We start from the raw sequence: 23,566 nt of genomic DNA on the forward strand, positions 1-23,566 counted from the left end.
TAGTTTGGAGATAAATATCACAGCAGTGCAGCCACTGGAACATATTCCCATCTTGTTTACACTAGAATAAATCCAGTGGTATTTAATCGAGTCAAGTCTATGTAACTAAGATAAAAATCTTTCCCTGCATGCACTGGATGGATTCTTAATCTGCTCTGCTGAAGGTTCCCAATGTGTTTCATCATTTAGAGCCAGATGTTAATATTCATACTCATGTTGATTAGTACCTGAGATCAGATTGAATTTAATGAGATTTTATGTCTCTGTTCCTCTGACTGAAAAGGAAGGAGTATACAGCGCCCTTTCAAAATGCTTTCAGATCTAGGGATGAAAGATACTCTGTAGATCTAAGGAGCACTGCTCCTCTGAGTGGCTAATCCCATGCACTCTCATTCATAGCTAAAACTGGTCTGAAAACTGGCTAAAAAGTAGGCAATTTCCAGCACCAGTGCTACTCACCTCAGTCACCATAGTTAGTCCCAGAAGATAGCTAAGGAAACATACTATAGCGATGAAGATTTCCCGTCGGTAACCCTTCCTTAGGAAGGATGGGTGCAGATCAACTAATGACGTGATCTGTCCTTCAACTTCAACAAACTAAAGGGGAAGAACAACAACAAAGAAACGTGACTTGAAAATTACCCACCATGTATTTTATCCAGGCTCATACTTCAACACCCTAACTTAAGTCTGTGGCAAAATGCTGCTCTGAGTAAGTAAATCAAAGCCATTCCTCTGTAACCCAGAGGTGGAAGCGTGGGGGTAATTTTCAGGTTGGAACAAGCTTTCAGAATTGCCGTTCATTTCCTAGCAGCCTTACAAACTACCAAAGGGGCTCTGTACATGCAAGCCGCAAGGATAAAGGAAGTTAATTTGATGACAGGAAGGCACTTATGTGGCTTTTATGTTGTAGCTGTTCCAGACGAATACAAGATGTACGCTAGAAAAGAGGCAGAGAGAAACCCCTCCAAAAAAGCATGAGCTAGAAGATTACCCCCCAGCCCTTTTTTGATGTGCCAGAAAACCTCACAGGTACTAGTTAGGTTAATGCCACAATTGGATATAATTCTACTCGTGGGCTTGCTAGTCAAAATCTAGCCAAGGGAAAGCAAGCTTTGATGTGAAACGGCAGCTCGTCTTGCCTGAGCTTGTCTTTTCTGAACCTGTGAGCAGAGTACCGCTGGCTGAGGCTCTGGGGTACTTCTGCCCCATACGAAGGTTTGGTAAGCTATTTGCATGTGTAAACCAAAAATGAAGCTCTGAAAAGATCTTACTTTATCTAGCTTCACGATAACTGTATTTGTACTTACTTGCCATTGGAAAACTACATGTAAGATATGTAACTTGAGCTAATCAAATAACCCAGACTGGGTTTGAATACAAGTTTAAAGTTAATTGGAAACCAGATGCATTTCACCCATTGAGAAAAGCAACTCCTGAACTCCCCCCAGGCAAATCCAAAGAAAGGCTTATTCAGCCTGGCAAGGTACGTAAGCACCAAGTTCACCGAAGACATGAGGATACCATGGAGAACCAAGGCTGCCTTTGTAGAAATGATCTTCATTTCAAGTGGCTACATCATCTTGCAACTAATGAGCTACCACAGGGGGTCTATGAAATAGCATTACCTCAAGGAAAGCCGCCTTTTCCTAGCCAGTCTCTGTATTGCTCTTACAGTGTGCCCACAAGTGCCCTGTAACAACTCTCCCCCCTCTGACCACAAGCCGGAGCTCCGCTTTGGATTGTGCTGCCTCCTGTCTTGTTACTTTGACTTCTGTAAAACTGGTTTTCTTTAAATGCAACCCTTTCCTTTGGGCTGATTTGATCTTAAACTGCACCAGCATTCCAGAAACCTGTTTGACTGCACTCCAAAAAAACAGAGGGGTGGAGGAGAGAAATTAAGCACTCCAATTAGTTTTAATCACGCTACGCAGCGAGGAGCTTTCTAAAATTACTAGACAGCTTCCAATTTGCATAAGCACAGGGTTGTTGAACCACAGCATCGGGCACGTCTACATTTACTTTGGAGTGATCGAAAGTTGCTCACTAGAGTTCAAAGACTAAACCATAAAAAGCAATTTAGGGCAAACGGAATATAAAAATGTAAGAGATGAAGTACACAACAACTGGGTAAAAATCCATTCACAGTTCTCTCCTCATACAAGATAGCGTTTAGGCTAAGTGACCATTTAATCCTTACCAATTTATTTTTTTTTATATAAACTTAGTGACTTTCCATTTGAGTGCAGAAAGCTGCCTGTTGCCCTGAAAACTTCAGCAATTTTGAATGTGTAGTTACTGCATAATCCCTGGTCACCCATGTTTCCTTGTAAGTGGACTATCTAGAAATGATTTACAGGTTCTTTGGCAGTATTTAGTCCAGCATTCCTATAAGCAACCACTAGGAAAAAATAATCTAACTTCTTGGACCGCAGTTTTTGAGTTTTTCATGCTCACTAATTAATGGCAACGTGTGCTATATATTTAGTACAGCTGGAACCTGAGACGCTCTCTGGCCTGTTTGGAGGTGCTGAATGACGTGAATGACTGAATGCTGGTGACGTGACAGTCAGCAGGATCCCACATTGCTTGGCACCTCCGAGCCCAAGGCCACCAACAAAGGCTGCGGCTTTGTCCTCTTGACTTTGCATGAAGCCACCCTGGATATACTGTAGAAAACATTTTGTGCTTCATGATGGCTTCACTTTTCTTTTTTGGCACTTTGTAACTATCAAAGCCTGCGTTCCTAGTGGTTATTAATTCTTATGGAGTGTTTTAATGATGGTGTTTACACACTGCAGGTGATCGCAATGGCAGAAAGTACTCTGCAGAACGGATTGCTGCAGTCTTTTATGTTTTAAAATGATTAAGCTCTTCCCCAAAGTAGGAAAATACTGCATCGCAGCAACCAAAACAGCAGTATTTTGTGGCCAGACTGAAAGTCATATTTAGGTTAGGGAGGACTGCCCTAGTCTTGGCTCTATTAGCTCCTGATGACAATGTCTTACTGAGCAACATCATACCGCAAACCCACAGTCACCAGGCATCAAGTGCAGCCCCTGCCCTAAAAAGCAACCCAGATGAATTCTTCTTAAGCAGCATTAGAGGTATTCTCTTCTTAACTCTTGCCTGTACAAGCACCTTTCCTCAGTCAGCAGTGCCGATACAATAAGCCACGTATCTCCCACCCATCGTACTAACCTGGCTATCCAGTCCAAGCAACAGAAGCATAATAAAAAAAAGGATTGCCCAAAAGGTGGGCAGCGGCATCATGGACACAGCTTTTGGGTAGGCGATGAAGGCCAGGCCTGGACCTAGAGAAAGAGAAAATAGGAAAGGGGGAAGGGAAGGGAAGAGAAATAGTAAGTACCAGCTCTTTGGTAAAGGTAGCCACACTCAAATGCAGGAATGCCTGGTTCCGTTCAGATAAATCCAAACGCGGCTGGAAATACCAGAAGTGAAACAGTTTGGCTCTTTTATCTGAAATCGAAGCACGCATGACTACAGCAGAAACCACAGGCAAACCCCCGAGGCCATTGCTAACAGATCACCAGTTTTAACATCTGTCTCAAACATGCCAATAATGGAGGTGGTCTAACGCCTGCCCTGCATGGACACAGTACTGGGGGCTGGGGGGAGAAGGGGTGACCCAGGGGAATGGCAGAATCCCACTGCTAGCCCACATGGCCACGATGAAGATGATGATGATGAAACTCTGTTGCATGCAGGGAAGGGGACTCGGAGTGCTCCAAACATTCCCCGGGATCCTCACTAATGCAACCATTACCTCCCTCTGTATGCAACCTCCAAACCCAGCATGCTTTTCTAGAGCAAGGTTTGCACTCCAGGAGTCTGCTCCTTCAGTTCTGCAAACCCTCAGTGCTGCACTGATCAGGCTACCCCTAGTTATATCATCTGTGGTCCCTGAAAAAAATGCCTCCTGCTGTTAGGAACTGTGTAAAATCGCTCTGTGTAAAATCGCTTCCCAACGCTGTCACATCATCTGCCCCTATCAGGCAGCCTACACAGACCTGCCACAGTGACACTGAACATGACCAACACCAGCCCCAGCTGCAGGATGGATTGCAACAGTCTGGGAGCATCAGTGGGGCTGGGACTAATTACCCGGCTCGTCTGCTCTGGAAACCAAAGCCTTGTGTGTGAGTGCTCGTCACTACACTGGGTCTTTTCCGCACCGTGGACCAGATGGCATCTCACCCATACCCACACCCTGAGCACACACGCGGTGCTCTCGCATGCTGATCTCCAAAGGTGCTCTCATCTGCAGCCAGGTGCTACCAGCTATCACTTATGAGAGCTTTTGTTGAGAGAGAAAGAGCCCTCTCCAAGTGGGAGACAGGAACACTGGCAATCTGGCATTTACGGCAGGCTCTCAGAGTGGCCACAGAAATTTGGTGAAGCCAACAAAAAAATTCTGAGGGCAGATTTAAAATCAGATTAAAACCAGGAATGCCTGGCTGTTTGCTTTAAGGAGCCTTGAAAACTGGCATTTTCCAGGGTTTAGAAGTGGATTCATATAATTTTCAATGGGAAAAGGAATTTTTTAAAACTGCTGCAGTGTGGGGATGGAAATCTTATCTCTGATCTGTACAGAAAAATCTCTAACGCTGCTCTTCCTACCTCCCACTTTTCCTTTCCAACAAGAAAGATGGAAAAAGAAGCAAGAGAAAGAGGTAAAAAAAAGATGACTTTTTTTTCAAACTAAAGAAAACTTTAAGTCACTGAAAATATTTGAACAGAAATAAATACAAATTAGCCAACAATCGAACAACTAATTTTATTTAAAATGAAACACAACTAAGATTTTATACGACAGAAGGTACCAAAAAAATTGGTGAATGTCTCAAATTTTGGGGGCTTTGCTTCCTTCCCCTTAATTCAGTGAATACAGTAGATCATCCCTGAGGGAGAACTGCTACCAGATGGCATTTGCAGCTGATCTGTTCAAATTGATGAGACAGATGTAAAACTGCTCTCCTCAAAACTTGCTGCAATTCTGTATGCTTTGGCCCGTGAACCTGTCCTTGCACTGTGATACCATCAAACACCAAGTGTCCTAAGCCCTGCGCTGGCTTTGATTTTCCTTTGAAACTAAGTGTTGAAATATAAAGAGATAAGTCCATGTGAAAGAAAATGTTCCTGGCATCCCTGCGACTGAATGTAAATAATCTAAAAATCATATTTAATTTGAAACGCTGTCGCTCTGGAGGGTGTTCTGCCAAAGTGCAGCACTTGTGGCTGCTACTCACAGCTAAGGAGGACTGCCCCAGCCCCAGCCCCAGCCCAGCCCAGCCCAGCCCCCACGCCGGCCATTTGATGCGCAGGCATCAGGAATCCTAAGGCACTATAGTCAGGCCTGCTTAAGCCGAATTTGTTGCAAATGGGATTATTTTTTTTAAAAAAAGGCAAATCTTGTGCTGTTTTAACTTTGCTACAAATTGCACGGGCAGTAAAGTATTCCTTCCAGACAGGGCTCGCTATAGCTTTGCTGAGCCTCCACTGCTTTCCTTTCTCCCTTTAGAAGTATTTCTGAAAAATATCAAGCACTATTTATTAAAAATCTGCTTTCATTGACAAGTTAGAGGGGTCTAATTTAGCTGTTGTGCAAACCTATTAAAGCCAGTGAAGGCCAGCAGCAACCAGTGCTTGGAGCGGGAGCCACCCCTCGCTGACAACTGTCCCCTGGGCACGTTGCACCAAGGCTGAATTTGGCATGGCTAAAAAATGTGGCCATGAGGTTCTGCTGTCAGCAATTTTGTTGACGTTCCCCTGGCTTGCAGGAGGGCAAACAAGGAAACAACTGGTGTCACGCATAGGGCAGGAAGGATTTAACTCACTGGGCAGAGGCAGGGGGAGCAGGAGGTCCTGGCCCCCTGGACAATGTCCTCTGCCCAGTGCTATGGCCAAGCGGCAGTGCCTCTGCTCACCTCCTTCCTGACCCAGGGGAAGAGTTTGGACCTTGTATCGTAAGAACCCAAAAAACGCAAGGCCAAAACCCGAGAGGCTGAAGCACCTGCTGAATGCCTCTGTGCTGAGAAGGCAGCAGCAGGGCAGTAGCAAGAGCTCCCCCCACGGCTCCCCGGGGGTCCTGGGATGCTCATCCCAGGGGGACCAAGCGGTCACCAGTGGCTCTGTGCTTGACCTCTGCTGAGAAATGCGTCGAGGCAACCCATGGGAAGTGGTTTCAGTAATTTTGGATAATTCTGGTAATGTTGCTGTCATATAAAAAAGTCCCTTAGTATTTAGCCAAAGACCAGCCAGTGATGATGGGCAACCCAGGGAACAGTGGGATGGTTGCAATCTGTGGCCATTAGTGACTAGGGCTGAACTGAAGGAAAGGAGAAAACCTGAAGGAATTGACAACAAAATACACAAGAAATGGAAAGCCTAGTTCAGAAGCTAGTCAGCGCCCTTGCTGTCCCTATAATAAGCTATAAAATCCCTCCTTTAAAAAATGCTTTTTGAGCTGTTGAAAAAATGCTGTGTAAACACTGTTATTTAATTTGTATTTAAACATTACTTAATAATCCAGTGTTATTATAGAACTGTCTAATTCTAAAAATGTCAAGCAACGGGAATATAGCTGCCTGTTTATCAGAGATTTAATAATAAAAATCAGAATAAATATTGACCAGATAAAAACCTACTGTGGAAATACTTAAAAATGCTACTCTTGGAAATGATCCAGCTACATATTTAAAAAAAAAGGGGGCTATCTATGATTCACTCAATAGGATTATTCCCTCGGTTCCTGGTTTCAAACAAAACAATCAACCTCTGATCAAAATAAGCATTATGGCCAAGACCGTTAACCAAGTGCACTTGCGAGAGGTATGCCAATTGCAACTACCCAAGAATCCAGTGGTGCCACCAATGTCATTAGTTTTTCATTAGCCCTTGCAAAGTGAGATATTTTTCTTAAAGACTTAACTCCCAGAGCCATGCAATTAGAAGATATATTGACCTTTTCTTTTTAATGGCATGTTTGCAGAGGAAAGCTTTCAAATGCTATGCAGGTAAATCAAAATTGCTCAAAAATGTCAGAAAGAAATGCCAAAAGTGCACTCAGGTGACATTATTACTACTTGAATTTGATTAAGTTTCAGCCTCATGGCTGCAGAGACCGGACTCATTACTTTCAAATGGTAACTCCCACCTAATCTGTCTGTTCTACAGGAAAACACATGGTTACACCTGCCCTCATGGACAAGACATGCACAGAGGAAAAAATGTCATCTGTTCTGTCTGAGATACATTCACATGCTATGAGGATTTAGCCTTTTTCAGGCGCATGTGCATAGCTGAGTGTTAATGGGAAGAACGCTTCCGAAGTAAGGGAGGAACCTAAGTGGACATCCAGCTTCAAAACGGACTTCTCACAGTTCTGTCAACCTCACCCTGAAGCTACAGAGGACAAAGGCAGGATTGCAACAGCTAGGGTTCCTGAGGATTAAATGGTCCACAGAACCCAGGAGATGGAGCTCTCCAACTTCTCTTGCCTTTCAGTGAGATTTGTTGGAATATAAGAGTGCATATCCCTTCAAAAGGCCAAGGCAACATTCCCACTGCAGCACTGCGCTGTGAGCAAGCAAAAGTGAGCTATGAAAAATACATAAATACTGGCTATTTGGATTAAAATAAAGGTAGTCTGAAAAGAAGGATGGAATAAATTCTCAAATCAATGACCTTCTGGACCCTAGATAATGGTGTGGTTATCTTAACTCTAATCTCAACTCAAATGGATTAGCACACTCTAGGAAATGTGTTCGCTGCCCTGTTAATCAAGACAGAGTAAACAATACAACCCCGGCTGACCCTCACTGCTCTAGATCAAAGCCCAAATCAACAATGTGCTTATTTTTCTGGAGATTATGGGATATCTGGTTCTGGTTTTATTGCTTAGATGTTAGCTGATTGAGTCTGCAGAACTTTGCTCACACGCTAGGCGGCAGTGCCCACCACCACTGCCACCAATACCATCGTACCTGACTCTGCCACATCAGCAATGTTCACCCCTTGCTCTTGTGCCATGAAGCCCAGGACGGAAAAAATTGCGAAGCCAGACACAAAACTGGTACCACTGTTCAGGCATCCCAGCAGCAAACAGTCCCTAAGTCACACATATGTCATGGAGCAAGTTAATTAAAAAAAAAATTAACCCATTGTCCCTACTTTATTTACATCATTTAGCTAAAACACTAAACCCCCTTGGATGGAAACTTGCCTATAGCAGTTGTATTTGTACTTGTTGTAGCTCCCCAGGGAAGTCATTGCTCCTAAGCAGATTGCATATGAGAAGAAGATTTGTGTCCCTGCATCTATCCAGACCTGAAGGGAAAGATGGAAAGACTGTTATTACCGGTATCGTTGCATTGCAACACTCAACACAAACACACAGATCAAACTATGCAAAATTAAAAAAAAAAAATTGCTTCCATTGAGGGTGATAGCTAAAGGGTTGGGGAGACAGGGAAAGAGAACATCACATTTGCAAGTTTGGCTTTTACCAGGAAAAGAAAATTGTTAGTGTCAAGAGCCCACAAGAACATAATCTCTACCACAGTTCCTGTATCCCCTCCCCAGAGATGCTCAGTATTTCTCGTTTCTTAGTCATTCAGCTGATCCTTCCTGTTGGCGCAACAATAAATGCGTTTCAGCGCAATAGGAAATGCAAAAGTATTTATAACATTGCTCATTTCTGTTGTAACTCATTGCAGTTAGAATCAGCCGACCAGTCACTAAACTGAGGATGTGAAAAGCTTGAGAAACAGCTTTGTGTATTTGGTTTGTTTATTTTTCTGTCTTTCTGGTTGTTTTTGTACCTGTTCAAATGCAAGATAAAAGCCATAGGGGTGGGGGGAAAACAAACAAAATACAATGCACTTTGTAAGATATGTATCTGACCTCGGTCTCATGATTTTTTCTTCTGATTACATTAAAAAAGCATATACACAGTGAACTAACAGTACACTATCAGCTTCTTGGTTAGTAAATGCATAGCAAGCTATCAAAATGCATCCATTGAATCTGTTCCCTTTTTTCTGCTAACGCACGTCTGCTAACACCAGTAGAAACCACCAAGGAGCCTGAGTAAGTGAGAATTAAGACCTTAGACCTTTACCTCCTCCCTCCCACCATGGCTTTCCAGCACCTTGCTGACTGGTGTTTCCTTGGAGATGATGCTTTTGCTAGACCCTGGGAGGGGGCCTGCCTGCTCGCATGAATCTCTTCTACATTATCTGCTGATGCTCTGGGCTTAGGGCTAATAGTAGATCATGAAAATGATAGAGACCCATAAAAGAAGATTAATTCATAAAATGTAATGTCTCCTGTGAAGAGAGTGTCTTGTATAAAGAGGGCAAGACTAGAGAACGAACCAAATTTCCACAATATTTCTTTCAATTACACTTTTCCTACTTCAGTTATTTAGCTATCATAGGCATTTTATTTTAACCAAATACTCACTAAAAAGCAATAGCAAAGACAGACATTATTTCCTCTCACTGTGAGCAACATTTTGTTACTTTCAAGGATCCCTTGTTTTCTTCTTTTGGAGGGTATTGCGGGTTTTTTGCATTTCTCACAGATCACTATTGGCTGAAATGACGCTGGTCTGCTGTGACACATTTGCACTCTGAGCGCAGACAGCAATCTTCATTTAATTGCAGCCTGTACACAAAGAGTAAGCCTAGCTCCCACTAGCCAGGGCTAAGTGAATCGTAGTTCCTGTGCCTCAGAAAGCATTTTCTCCACCTTTGCATGGGTCTTCATTCTTCCATTATTTAATTCACTTCTTTCCCAATCTCCTCCTATTGAGCAGTGGGAGTTAAGTGACACTGGTACTCACAGTTGTCGCTTGTTGTTCCATCTGTGAAGGTCACGTGTCTCTCCTTTGAAACTAAAGACTATCCTCATTTAAAAAAAAAACAAACGCATCTCCCTTACCTTACCAACAAGAAAGCTGAGATTGTATAACGGGACAGTCTACAGCCTCAGAGTCCTTTGACACAAAAAAAATACACACGCATACACACACATACATACACATGGAAAGACGCATTAACACATATAACAGTGACCTTCTCAAGCAGATCTCTGGAAAATATAACCCAGCATTAATGTTCACGCTATAAATGGACCTCTAAAGAGCATGGAAGAAAATTATCTATTGCCATTACATCACCACCATCCCCCTCCACCATCCCCCTTTGTGTAGGAAATCATCCCGCTCCCCACTCCTGGTTCTGTACCTGTGGGTCAGCTAACCGTGAGATATCAGGATAAAGATAAAACTTGATGCCTTCTGCAGCTCCAGGTAGGGTCACACCACGGATAAGTAGAACAAGGAGCATAATGAATGGGAACGTGGCAGTGATGTATACTACCTGGCATTAAAAAAAAAAAAGAAAAAGAAAAGGTATGTTTAGTCTGTGGCAGTCAATGGTACACCTCTGGAACCAAAAGAGATCTAGCGATGCAAATTCAAAGCCCTCCTCACACCTAAAAAAGACCTGACCTGAGTTTCTGTGTCTACTTTTAGTTTAATGGTCTTTACCACCTTATTGCTTCAGGCCTGCAGGCAATGCAGATTCATTAATCCCTCCAGAGCCCCCGGCCCCCACAGTGGACACGTCACTCGGGCAAAGAACATGCAGGATTTTATACAACTCATGACTTTCATTAGAAATTCTGCCTTTGCCCAGTTTGTCCTCCTCACATAACAAGCGCACCTCTGCCAGGGAAGCTGAAGAGATTTCCTCACTGAGGGCGCCTGAAGCATTACCTCATTCTTTATTTGAACTTAAAAACTTTAAATCCTTTTGCAAGCTCTGCTGCTACCTCTGACCTTGCTGTGCAGCCTCGCTACTGCTCCTACAGACAATTCCAGGAGGCACTCCTCTCACAGATGAAGATGGTTTGCTCCGTGCTCCTGTGTCTCCACTCCCACCTCCCTGAACACATGAAACCCTTCAGGTTGGCATCAGCCTCAGCAGTGGTAATTTCCAGTCCCATAACTTCATTCGTGCCCTTGCTGCCTATTCAGCAACATCATTATTGGAAACTAAGGCTCTATTCATCCTGTTTGAGAATATGTCTTCATTATCTTTAACCTCTATTCCCACTCTCTTTGAATAACAGCCTACTTCTTCTCTTCTTGTTATCTTCTCATTCATCTGATGAAAGAGCCCTTTGCCTTAATCTCCAGTGCGAGGGTTAATTGAGCTTGTATTTGGACAGTTCTATCTTTAGACCCACACTTTTTGACCTCTAACATTTTGTTTTCTTCCCTAATCAATGCTCTCTCTCATTTTTTATATAACTGTTGTGTTACCATCAAGAATCACTACTGTCCAAGAAAGGGCATTTTTCACGGAGTAAGATGATTCCCCCAGGTAATTACAGTTTGCTGCCATGAGTTAAAATGTATTTTTGTTTTCCAGGATTTGTTTAACTACAGCAAAGCTCCCCAGATACACCATTTTTCTTCTTAAGTGTGTCCTCTGAGAGTAACGAGGAGAATTCAAAGCCTGCGTTGCCATAATAATTCACAGAGCTGGACTGATTTCATGAAATGAAAGGAAATCTTCTCATACACATCCTTCTTTATTCTCTCTTGAATTTCCTATATATTTTCCACTGACAAATAATATTACACATTAGCCCAGTTTTACTAAAACCAGAAGGATAAAAGGGGGGTTTCTGTGCTTTCTAATTTTTTTTAATATAAGCCAGGCCTATGAAAAATCAAAGTTTTCTTACAAAAAAATATAGGTCTTGATATATTTGCAGGAACGGAGTACACACTCAGAAAGTGGCCTTTGCGCTGCAGGTAAAGATTCTCTTGTAATGCTGGAGGAATTTTTAAGATCACGCACATTATCCAAAGCATAAGCACAACTATTATTTTTCCTCATGATTTCATGTTTATTTGTCCACTACGCTACTACGAGGTCTAAAAACTATGTCTTTTTTTTTTTTTTTTCCCCTCCGCTCTCCAAAGAGCCATTAACACACTGGAAAGCAGGTAAGTGCTATAAACAACCATCTACTAAAGTAAACTAGACTTCCCAACTAATTCAAGTCCTCCATTAGAGTTTACAGTTTACTTTTTTTTGACCCCAAAGTTAATGGAGTCAACTAGAGACTTTCCAATGGTTTTGTTGGGCTTTGGCTCCACACCCGCACGAGCTCAGATGCTGCTGAGAGAAGGCAGCTAATTTCTACCGACCGCCTTGTCTTAGAGACGAGACCATTTTGCTGGATTTCCACAACACACGAGTTTTTAGGTAACTGATTTTAACAGACCTGTTTTCAATCTCTTTACCTTCACAGGGGCTTGACATAGCATACCGTAGGGAGCTCAGAAAAATCCCTCGGCGCTCTCCTAACCCTTCCTGAGCAGATACCAGGCTTGCAAAAGGTACTGCAGAAATGCTCAGCTCCGCTCGGCTACCGCGGGAGATTTACTGCCTTCAACTTTACGATAAAACTGACACAATCGCCTCATCGGGTCACATCAATCAGAGGGAACAGAGAAGCAAACACGTTTGTCAATGTGTGCTTTAGAGGTGGGGAAGCTGTTCTTTGGGGCAAAGCTGACGGGAATCCAGGGTAAGGCACAAGCACGATTTTAATAAAGCTCCATGATAAAAATCACAGAAAGCAAGAGAGAAGCGATAGTGAAGCAAGTAGTTTAGTCAACAGTGGAAGTAATGAGGTCTGGTTTCCTACGGAATTTTGTCTCCTGGTTGATTCTGCAGTGCGTAACAAGGTAAAGCTGCTAAATGATGCTTTTTCTGCAGCTGAGGCGTTTGCAATTGCTCACTCCTGACTTCTCTGGGGGCTGATAAAAGCTGGTCTCATGCTGTGGGCTTTTTCTCAGGCAGGACACTCACCAGGTCACTCCCTTACACCTAGCTGGCAAGAAACATGTTGCGACTTACTATCTTGAGACCTCTCTACCTCTATTAGACTCATCTGAAACACTGCCTCTACCAACAGGTTTGAAAGCTAAGAGCCACACATACACAATAGCTTCAAAAGCCTTTTCTGACGAAAATAGGTTTAAAAACTCTACTGTATGCAAGAGGAAATAAGATACTTCATGCTGTTAAGTGAATGGCTGAGATTTGCTGTAATTTGCTTCTTGCACTGGAGTGCAATTCAGGAATGATTAACTGCTACCCTTGAGAGAAAAACATGATTCTGAAGTGCACACGATGAGACCAAAACCATGAACTACCCAGGATCTCTGTTAAGAGTGTGTCTAAACGAGTACCTAAGTTTAGTCTTCCGTGTCGCCACAGAGGTCTTCTGTAAGTGAGTGGCATTTCAAAAATGCTATGCATCCACCGGTTTCCACTGACTTAAAACATCCTGACCACAGCTATGTTAACATCTACCCGGCTGCACTGAGGATGAACTTGGCCAATGTGAAAGCACGGACAGGAAGTGCAGAGCACCACACACCACAAGCCTAAGACCTTCCACACTCAGGACACGTATTAGTTTGATGCTTATTCTCAAAGAGGCAAAGCGGTACCCAAACTACGCTTGTATCTGATTCTTGATGCCATTCCAGTGATGGCTTCTTGACTCACAGGCATTTTGGGCACTGGCAATGACTTTTGAAAGTCAGCTGAATCTGAATCCCTCTTTTATTCAGTGCAAAAATACGTATTTTTTTCCAGGAAACGGTGAATACCTTTAAGAGCAGAATTACTTAGTATTCCTAATATCTGCTAACTGCAATGATTATAAAAAGGGTAAAAGAGCACTTACTTTCCCAGTGGATTTGACTCCTTTCCAAATGCAGAAGAAACATATCACCCAGACGAGGAGAAGACACAGTGCTAGATCCCACTTGATAATACCAATATCTTCAATTCCCGAGGACAAGCTCAGTACGTTGCGCCTGAATATATGAAAGGAAACAAAACAAGAGAGATGTAGGAGCTCAGCTGATGCAGAATCTGTTTGTGAAGAGTATATAGTGGTGTGCAGGGCAGCAGATGCACGGGCAGATCCCTGCCCTTTGAACACCGCTTGCTAAGTCAGCATGGCTTATGTGAGCAAAGCTGAGCTTTGCAGCCCTACATGTTCCTGAGGTCTGTGGCGCTGTTTCATTCAATATATGGCACAGCATTTCATTTTAAGCTCTTTTTAGCAGCCCGTGACCACCTCAACATGCAACAAGAAAGTATGTCTAAAGCAGTGAGGCTTTCACATTTGCTCCCTGGAAGATGCAACATCTACTCACCCCGGCGCCACCACAGACCCTGGCTCTGAAGCCGCACGGCGGCATTGCACATGATGTGTCCATCACGGACACTTGCAACTGGCCTGCATCCATGTGTTTCTCCTCCTTTTCAGTTCATTAGCAAGGCTGCTGCATGGAGGAAAGGGGAACAGCAATGCAGGGAACTGTCATGCCGCACATCTTTGCAGGGTGAAGGCTGGAGCCGTTATCCAGTCTCCCCCCACGGCCTCCCGCACACAAACCCTGCCCGGGTGCGCTGCCGTCTGCCCTCAGCACTGCCGCCGCCAGGGTCTTGTTTAATTAACTCCAGATATTTGGTAAACTTTATTCTGTCACTTAGGTTAATAAATAAAAAGAAATTCCTAAGCTGAGTCTTAAGGGAGCAACATCTCACCATCAAAATCCTCTGATCCTGAGGGGAAAAAAATTGTTAAGGCTTCTCTCTTTTAGCAATTGCCATAGGTCATCATTAAAGATTTTAAACTATTTTTTAAATGTCATACAACACACACTGTCCTCACATTCTGGACAGACCTGGTCATACCTGATACTTACTTCATTTGTCAAATGAAAGAACAAACTGTTTCTTTACTGTTCACTTCGCTAAAACTCCTCGGCAAATGAACCTACTGAACTCTGAAGAGTTTCTGCAAGGTTTGTTTAAAGTCGAGGAGAAGTTTGACCTCAATTACCACAGAAATGCCTTGCCCCAAGACTAGCGAAATGAACTTGCTACCTAACAAATTGTTAATTAAATTTTATTTTCAGACAGCTATAAAAACCGGCCACTTTCCTCCACCGAAGTCATGGAGAGCAGTGACGACAGCAGCCTGGGGTACCAGGGTCAGCCCACAAGTGTGGTGTGTGCAGCTTTGCATGGGGATCCAGCACAAGACAGATCACTGAGGTTTGTTTTTCCCCTGAATTAATTAAACTTTTTTTTTTTCCCTTGCTATTACCATGGAAATAATAGCGAATGAAATCACCAATGGAAAATCTGCAATTAGTTTTTTGAAAAAAACAAACCCTGGATCAACCAGTTTAATAGGACTGAAACCCTCATCCATCTGCTTTTGCATCTCTTTGCCAAATTCACTCGGATTACCTGTGTGAATGTGTTCTCACACCAAATGCTTTATTCTCTCTGAACGTGTGTGTAAAGGGAAAAGGACTAATGGCACCAGACACAGTAAGTCTGCCCTAATCAGCACAGCTATTCAACAGTTACGAGAAACCCCTCAGTAATGAATATTTGGCATAAAGTTGCAGCCCTGGTTCACCTGAGCCTAAAGAAACCAGGGAAAAACCTGCTGCGTCTATACAAAAGAAGAAAATACATTTATAAGATGACAAAGTTCAGCTGCAACCTTTTGTGGCTTTTTTTAAAAAATAATTGGCAATTTTCCAATCTAAGGGGCGGTTCATATTAAAAGGGCAACCTATAGAGCAGCTCTCAGGAAGCCATGAATAATTAACTGCAAATGCCTTTTGGAATAGGGAGCTCTATTAATGCATTTAGCTACAACTTTGCTTTTTATTAGGGAACTACAAAAAAGTGGTCATCTCACCTAGAGTTTGCCCCAGCAATGCTATCAAGCTTTTTCGGAGGGCACCCCGGCGGGCTACTGAGAGCCAGATAGGCTACTTTTCTACGATGGCAGCAAGCTCAGAAAGTGATGTGCTGGCTTTCTCTGTCCTGGGTTATCTCGTCTCATAAAGACCTCAGGGAATCCACTCAGAATTACCAGGGGAGCCTCAGCATTAAATTTGTTTCATGAAATCTAACCCAACATATTTTTGCAGCAGAAGGTCTCAACCCGGATTTGTGATACCCTGAAAATTCAAATTCAGGAAGGAGCATGAACTGGGCTCTGCTGACAGCTCTTCGGGTCTGCTACACAGCCCACCACTGCTTAGATTCAGCCAAGCCCACTCAACAAACTTCACGCCATTTATGCATGAAGTTGTTATCAATTCTAATTTGTAGTTGACGCTGTCACTAACTATCACTCACCTATAATCAATGGGACAACAGGACGGGGCTGATTTTGTTGTAAACAAGAGTTCTTGGACCTTGACCATACACTAGTGTGTTCTAGTCATGTGCAATATGGAAATGTAATAGGAGCCATAGCTGGCTTTAGAACGTAAACAAAAATAAAGTGAGGAGTTATCCAACCCTTGAAGGGTATTCCAGCTCGTTATCCAGTGAATGCAGGCAGGACCTCTCATACCCGCTAAGGTGAAGCACCCTTTTGTGTTGGATGGACAAGAATAACTAACGCTGAAGCAGCTGTACCAGAAGAATATTAGGAGGCTATGAAGCCATTTCTAAAACTCTCAAGTTTGCCCCCAAAGGCAGAGACAGCTGCCTGAGATTTTGTTTAGTTTTTATGTTGCTCCCTTTGGGGATTACATGCCATTAGCATGTGATGGTCTTTCTTGGGATTTGGACGAATGAAGGCTGCTGATTACCAAATATTTATAAACACTTGGCCAGCACCAGACAATCAGAGGTTTTGTTCAGCCATAATTACCCTGTAGCACTTACCCTGTATGTATTAATATCTGAGTGAGCTTTTAAGGTTTTGGACTTTAAAATCAGATCTTCAGAAATAAGAGCTGAAGCATGTGATACCAAGAGGTAAGTCTCCTGATACAAAGCCAGATCTGCTTAACCCCCTCTTATCACTGCTCAGGCAAGCATGTGATTTGCACAGAACATTAATTCAAATGAACCGAAATGTCAGGCTGGACTGTATGTCCAGCCGGGCTGAGAAGGACACGTGTTACTCAATGCAAAGAGGTTAATGCATCGGTGTGGTCAATTATATCTGGGCAGCATTAGTTTTACAAAGCAATACTGATAAGGACACTACATAAATGTCCCACAATAAAAATGGCATTGGGTTTCAGAAACTAAATACTCATAAACCCCTGAATTAAATTGGAATTAATTGTGCCACAAAGCAGATGGATATTTTCAGTTAAAGACTATTTATTGACTTGTCCTTTCAATGTGGGTAGCTGGCTGGCTGGCAGCTGGCATTGTCTACAACGGCAAAGTACCTGAAAGTTCATCAAATAATTTTTAATTTCAGAACTATAAAGAATAGTAGCACGGCTGGGGAAAAACTGGGGATACTAAATGCTTGCCCTGTGTAAAAGCTATTGCAGCAGCAGTGCATGATCTCTGTTCTTACTTTAAGACGCTGGTAGTTGTTTATGCAGAGAAAACAGCTATTTTTAATAGTTCTGTAAGTGCCATAAGTCCCGAAGGCAGCTTGCTTTGGTAAGGGCAGTTTTGCTTGTGATGAAACATTGAGCTATGGACAGTATGTCCGTATTAGTAGGATTACGGGGCCAAACTCCTCCCTAGCGTGACTCCAGGGAAGAGTTCAGTCCACGATGTTTAAAACTGTTGTTTGGGGACAAAAGTTAAAGTGGCTGCAAAGTGCAAGGAGAGCTGCCTCCCCCTGCAGATCGCGGAGCAGCCTTTGCTCTGGCTGTGCTACGGAAACAGGGAGGGCAAGGGGGAGGGATGGGGGGCCCAAAGGAGTGAGAGTTGCTTTGTCTTCTACTGCAACTTGCCTCTAAGTTACCCTAAGATACCCAAAGGTACCATTTAACAAACTTTTCCCAGCTCCCTCCGTATTTACAAGGGAGGAAGTCATCCGGGAAAGTATCTGTCGTTCACGGTAGAAACGCAGAGCTGATGGCACGGTGAGAAGGACTGCTCCTACAGCCTGCACCCGCTTCTCACACTGCTCACCAGGGCCTGCTGACACACTGCTCATCCAAGATCCAATCTGCCCTTTTTGGCTCTTGTGTTAGGAATTTTAGCACAGTTTGTAAGATATTTTTTTTTTCTAAACCTAATGCATGCCAAATGTCTTCAGCATGAACATCATTCCTGCTGGGGCTATTGGCTGATGCTTCTTTTTTAAAAATAGAGAAGTAGGTACAAGTTGATCAGGGACCAAACCAAACTTTAAATATACTGAAAAAGCCAACCTAAGTCAGAAACTAATTCTACTCTTAAATGACCATCTAAGCAAGCCAAAAAAAAAAATAATAGTTTCCTCCTAAGCTATTTGTAGATCCTTTGGATTTAGGTTTCCCTACAGGTGTTCCTCTGCTGCTATGTTTTGATGCCTATATAAACACACAGAGATTTGTGGTCATGCCCGTTCAAAAATCAAGTTATGCAATATAATTTAGAACTTGAAAAATAAGAGAGAAATGGGAATAAGCAGCTTAAGTCTGATGAAATCCGGGCGTCTGGCAAAACAGCCTCCTCAGAGACTGCAGAGAAAAATGATATAACAAAGATGACCTGAGAAACCTACAGTACAGGACAACGTTCAGCACCTCTGTCATTTTTATTGCTGAGGTCAACGCCTCCCATTGCTGTCAGACTGATAGGAGACGTGTTACAGCTTCACAAAGTGTCCTGCAAATGCTAACAACTGGGAAGGAGGGAGAGGCAGCCACAAACTGGTGATTTGTCACTGTTTCTACGTTCAGTAAATCCCTGCTATCAGGGCAGCTGAAGTGAGTTGTTTCTGTTCTCCTGCTGCATTCAGAGAATCCCAGCTAAGAAGGAAACAAGTTTTCTTCCAAAGCAGAAGTCGCACCGGGCTTTTAGGGCTCGCTGTACGCCCTAGGGTGAATGCAGTTACACACCTAACGCCTTCCTCCACCGCTCCCAGACTCACCAGTTGCCTCAAGGTGGGTGAGAACCAGCAGCAAACGCTGGTCAAACAACTGACAATCAGTGCAATCTGCTTTTCCCATCTAACATTCCCCACTGGGCTTCCACAAAGTCTCAGGCCTGAGCTCTGGCATGCCACCGACGCGCCCCAAGGACACCACGGAGCTGGGGTACTTACTCCCAGAACTCGGTGACAGGAGAGGTGAAGTTAGTGGCATTCAGTGATATCCAGAGTGTTTTGTTCTTCCTGAGAGTGTCTTCCACGCAGGTCGGCGTGTTCCACTTCTGGTGGCAGTGTGCCCACGGCAGGACGCTCTGGAACGACTGGAACAGGTAGTAGAGTCCCCAGGCCAGGATCACGATGTAGTACACGTTCAGAAGGGACACAATCACTATGGAAGCATAACCAATTCCTGGCGGGAGGGGGAGAGAAAAGAAACACGTGCGGACATGACAGCCGCTCCTTGGGAGGGCGCCTTGTGACCTCGCGGAGCTGGTGCGATTCCCGCTGTGTTGTAGACTTGCATCCTGCTCTACCACCCTGCTGATGGAAACTCATCCCAACTCAGTCGCACACCAGCATCGAACTGCCACCGCCTCCAACTAGCGCCGGCCGCTCAGGGCTGAGTTTCTGGCTATGGTTTGCTGACATCGGAGGGGAAGTCTGCAGGACGTCTACTCAATTTAACACTCAGCTAGCTACTTCAAGTTTTTTGTAGAAGGAAGTCAAGGCATCATGCTTTGCTTATTTGGGAGCTACGACATCTCACTTAGGTACCTATGCGGGCAACCTGATGCTCGCCACGCTCGCCCCCCAGCCAGCTTCCTTGGAGGCAGCTCGGCTGGGCGGCCCCTGCACCGCTCACACTTAGCGACCGGCTCGGCTCAGCCTACGTGCAAGAAAAAAAGATAGTTCTTGAATGAGTTAAAAAGGAAAACTGCAAAGCTATCAATGTGAAAGCTGCTGTTTCTGGCCCAGTTTCACCCGTGCAAAGGACACATGGTATTTGTAACTGTTATGGTTATGAGATCAATGTTTAACTCTGCTTACAAAGTTGCCATTTAGGAATAACAGGGGGTGGGGGGAAAGATTTCCTTTAAAAACTTAGAGCAGTCTATTCAAGATGATGAAAAGCCTGTGAGGTTCCCCTTAACATCACTTTGACAGCTACCCCAGCACCTGGGACACCTTGCCTCGTATTTTACAGTTTCAAACCTTATTGCAGCAGGAATCTTTACCACCAAAGATTGTTTTTATGCCAGGTGAAAACAAGCAGAGCAAGTGCTATTTATTCTGTACAGCTGCATTTAATTCAGGATATACAGTTAGTCACATTACAGCTACAGTTTCTCTTTATGGATGCCTGGGAGATTGCTGTTTAAACAAGGAACATTCCTTCCTCCTCCTCCTCAAAAAAAATAAAGGCTTCATAAAAGTAGGAGGAGGAAGAAAAGGGAGCTAAAGCAGCACAATTACATCAACTTCAGCAGCGTTCTGAGTATTAAGTGGGAGTGTGAGCCACAGAGAAAGCCCTCACTTCTGCTTGGGGTGACATACGGGAAGGGAGATGCCTGGAATAGCAACAGCGGCAGAGTGAGAAACATGTCAGCGTGAGGTGCCCACTCCTTCTAATGGGATTCGAAGAGCGCTGCTCTGTTTAGTGTAATTATTCCAAATGACTCTGCCTGTGCTGTCCAGCTGTAAAGCGTAATCTATACACAAAATAGGCATCCTTGGTAGTTTTTCTAACCTGTCTTTCATTTCTCATTCTAGTTAACTTCCAGAGCAGCATTAGTGTAATTCCTGTGAGCAGTGAGTGATTCTTCATTTGCTGGCAAAGGCCCTTCATAACACCAGCCCAATGTGCCTGATCGCCAGGACACACTCAGTTACAGAGAAAGTCCCATTCCTGAATCCTACCAAAAACCTGCAGTCCAGGCTTTCGCTGTGTCAGTAACAGAGGGATGATGCCAATGATAAGCTTTCACATGGTAGAGAGATTTTGACTTCCAGACCAGAATAATAATTTGAAGATGCTTTCATTAAGGCTATCTAGCATTCCAAAACAACACTTTCTCCAATACCCGTGAACAAAATGTGCAATTACCTTTTTAAGGCACAATATGCAATTTCTTCCCTCATCGGCAGTTCTGCCAGTTAACAAGACGGTAGCATCAAAATCAATACCTTACTTTGTCCTCCAGACTCTCTGACTTCTGCCTTTCCAGGAACCAATATCATACCCTCAATTACTACAGCAAATAGCTGAATTAATGGACATGAGGGGAATAGTGTTGCTGCATATGGTTTCCAGAGGTGTCTTTAAGCAGTAAAGCACAACAAGATATACTAACCAGTGAAAATAGGGCAGATCTTTTCCCAGCATGTAATTCCACCTTCAGAGGTATACTGTCCTAGCACCACCTCCAGGAAAAACACGGGAAGACCTCCCCCAAACAGGAAAATGAAATAAGGTATAAGAAATGCACCTGTTGAGAAAATATAATAGTACAAAATCGAGATGAAACAAGCGAACTTACACAAGATAGCCTGATAAGTGGTAACAGGCATATATAAACAAAGAAACATATTTGTTAGTTTAATATCAGTATATAATAATCTTATACTGGGGAATTCTTGCTCATGCTCTCTGCAAGAAGAATGGGTACATACAGCTGTATATAAGGGCATTTTCTTACCTTTTTGAAGTGAAAATCTGCAATAACAATGGGGTTAGGTACACAACAGCTTCACGTGACTCAGAATGCTCTTATTCTGAAATCCACTGGTCTGAAATCCTACTGGTCTATATTAATAGCATTTTAATTGAAAGACTCAATTGTGGCAGAAGTAAAAGAGCAGAAAAGGTTCAGTAGTATAAGACTTTAAATTGCTGTTGTTTTTCTCTAGCTAAGTTTTAAGAAAAACTATTAAGTAATAAAACAATCTCTCCTGAAGACCGACCGGTAAAGAAGGCAGAAAACAGATGTGTGAGTATTCTTTTGAAAAATCTGATGAAGGTACTGGAAAATAGTAAGCATGAGGTGGACAGACTGATTCATGACAATGAAACGAAATACTCACCTCCGCCGTTTTTGTAGCAGAGATACGGAAACCGCCAGACATTGCCTAAACCAATAAATCCACCAGCCACGGACAGCAGAAAGTCAATCTTGCTCGCCCACTTCTCCCGCTGGGGCGGCTTTCCCTCTGCCTCATCCTCAGGCCGTGTCCCCGGGCTCTTGCCGGGAGAAGGTTTGAGGATGTCCTTGTGGAAATCTTTCAAGCACTGAAGCTTTTCCTTTGTCGCCATATTTCTGCTTTCTACATAGGAAAAAAAAAAAATACCCTGGGTTTATTAAACAGCCTTTACTGGTGGAGCTCTCTAACGCTGCAAGGACTGTTTAACCAAACTCACACCATAAAGACCAGTGCTCTTTATCAAGCTGAGATATGAAAATAAATCTGCTGCCTTCACTGACCAGGAGAGACAAACCACCCCTGTACTCTGCAGTCACTTCTTTGCTGCCAATGCAAAGTAGGGGATAACAAAGGTCTGACACCGCTGCCTACCTGCTGCCTGCAGACAAAAGGTGTATAGAGACTGCACTCTGCATCAGCATCAGCAAATGGTGTTACTGAGCAAGTGTCTCATGCTGTTCCCATGCCCGTAATAAGGTACAAATCACTGCATCCGATTCCTTCTCAAACATTTAAGTGAAATACAGCAGAACAGTAAATCTCACCTTTCCAGATAAAACCCATTCCTCCATTTCCCAATAACGTGAACCATCCTGCATCATTTATTGCCTGCAATTTCCTTTCCCTGAAGTATTATAAAGCTTTCAGAAAACTATTCATTCATAAAAAAGGGAATGGAAAGTCATTTGTTCTAATCAACCTGCAGGAACTGAAGGAATCTTTTCAGTTGATTCCATTTTCATAACTGCACTGTTTTCCCTTGACATCAATAAAGGGACAAAAATAAACCTTTATATTCAATTATTGTCTTATACGCACCTATGCAATTGAACAGTTTGCCAAGAATGATGGCTCCTTAGTTAATTAAAAAGTCAGTGGCATGAGTCACCTGGTGCTAAACCCAAAGCATATTAAATCACAGCTGGCTTGATAATTTTTATATATAATTTATGCTGTTCAAAAATCTTAGATTGTGTAAAAATAATAACAGAAATAATTAACAAGTGCCTTTTTATCCAAGATTTCCTAATGAAAACCATTTAGGAATAACTTATAGCTTTTATGTTAACTTGGATCTCAGGCATATGAGGCCAATTCATTCCCCACATAACTCAAGTGACTTTAGCTGGATCTGACCAGTTACTTTTGCATAGTGTTTGATACTGAAAAGCATTCACTGCACGGTGAAATTTTCACCCGAACCAGGCAAACCAGCAAGTTTATTCCAGACCACAACCATTCCCTGCTTGTACATGTCATTATGGGTGCACAGTCGTAAAAAAATCATGCTACAGATTATCCCATTTGATAGCTGCAAGCCTCCCTCCGACCTGCTTGCTGGTTTTGATCACTAACCTGATTTGTTTGT

At 43.2% G+C, this 23,566-nt stretch overlaps 1 protein-coding gene across 7 annotated transcripts in view; it reads right to left on the reverse strand.

Annotated features, from left to right (window-relative positions):
* Window positions 1-23,566, reverse strand: part of SLC6A6 (solute carrier family 6 member 6) — a 121,246-nt gene that overhangs the window by 11,210 nt on the left and 86,470 nt on the right. For all 7 annotated transcript variants that reach the window (XM_040593459.1, XM_040593462.1, XM_040593456.1 and 4 more), the window contains 9 exons: window positions 22,081-22,320; window positions 21,351-21,485; window positions 19,174-19,408; window positions 13,804-13,936; window positions 10,272-10,406; window positions 8,246-8,349; window positions 8,007-8,131; window positions 3,202-3,314; window positions 460-597 (listed from right to left, as the gene is read on the reverse strand). In XM_040593459.1, coding sequence (XP_040449393.1) covers window positions 460-597; window positions 3,202-3,314; window positions 8,007-8,131; window positions 8,246-8,349; window positions 10,272-10,406; window positions 13,804-13,936; window positions 19,174-19,408; window positions 21,351-21,485; window positions 22,081-22,320 — 1,358 coding nt within the window. The remainder of the gene's footprint in view (window positions 1-459; window positions 598-3,201; window positions 3,315-8,006; window positions 8,132-8,245; window positions 8,350-10,271; window positions 10,407-13,803; window positions 13,937-19,173; window positions 19,409-21,350; window positions 21,486-22,080; window positions 22,321-23,566) is intronic.

This window comes from Falco naumanni, chromosome 4 (assembly GCF_017639655.2).
Source record: "Falco naumanni isolate bFalNau1 chromosome 4, bFalNau1.pat, whole genome shotgun sequence".
NCBI classification, from domain to species: domain Eukaryota; kingdom Metazoa; phylum Chordata; class Aves; order Falconiformes; family Falconidae; genus Falco; species Falco naumanni.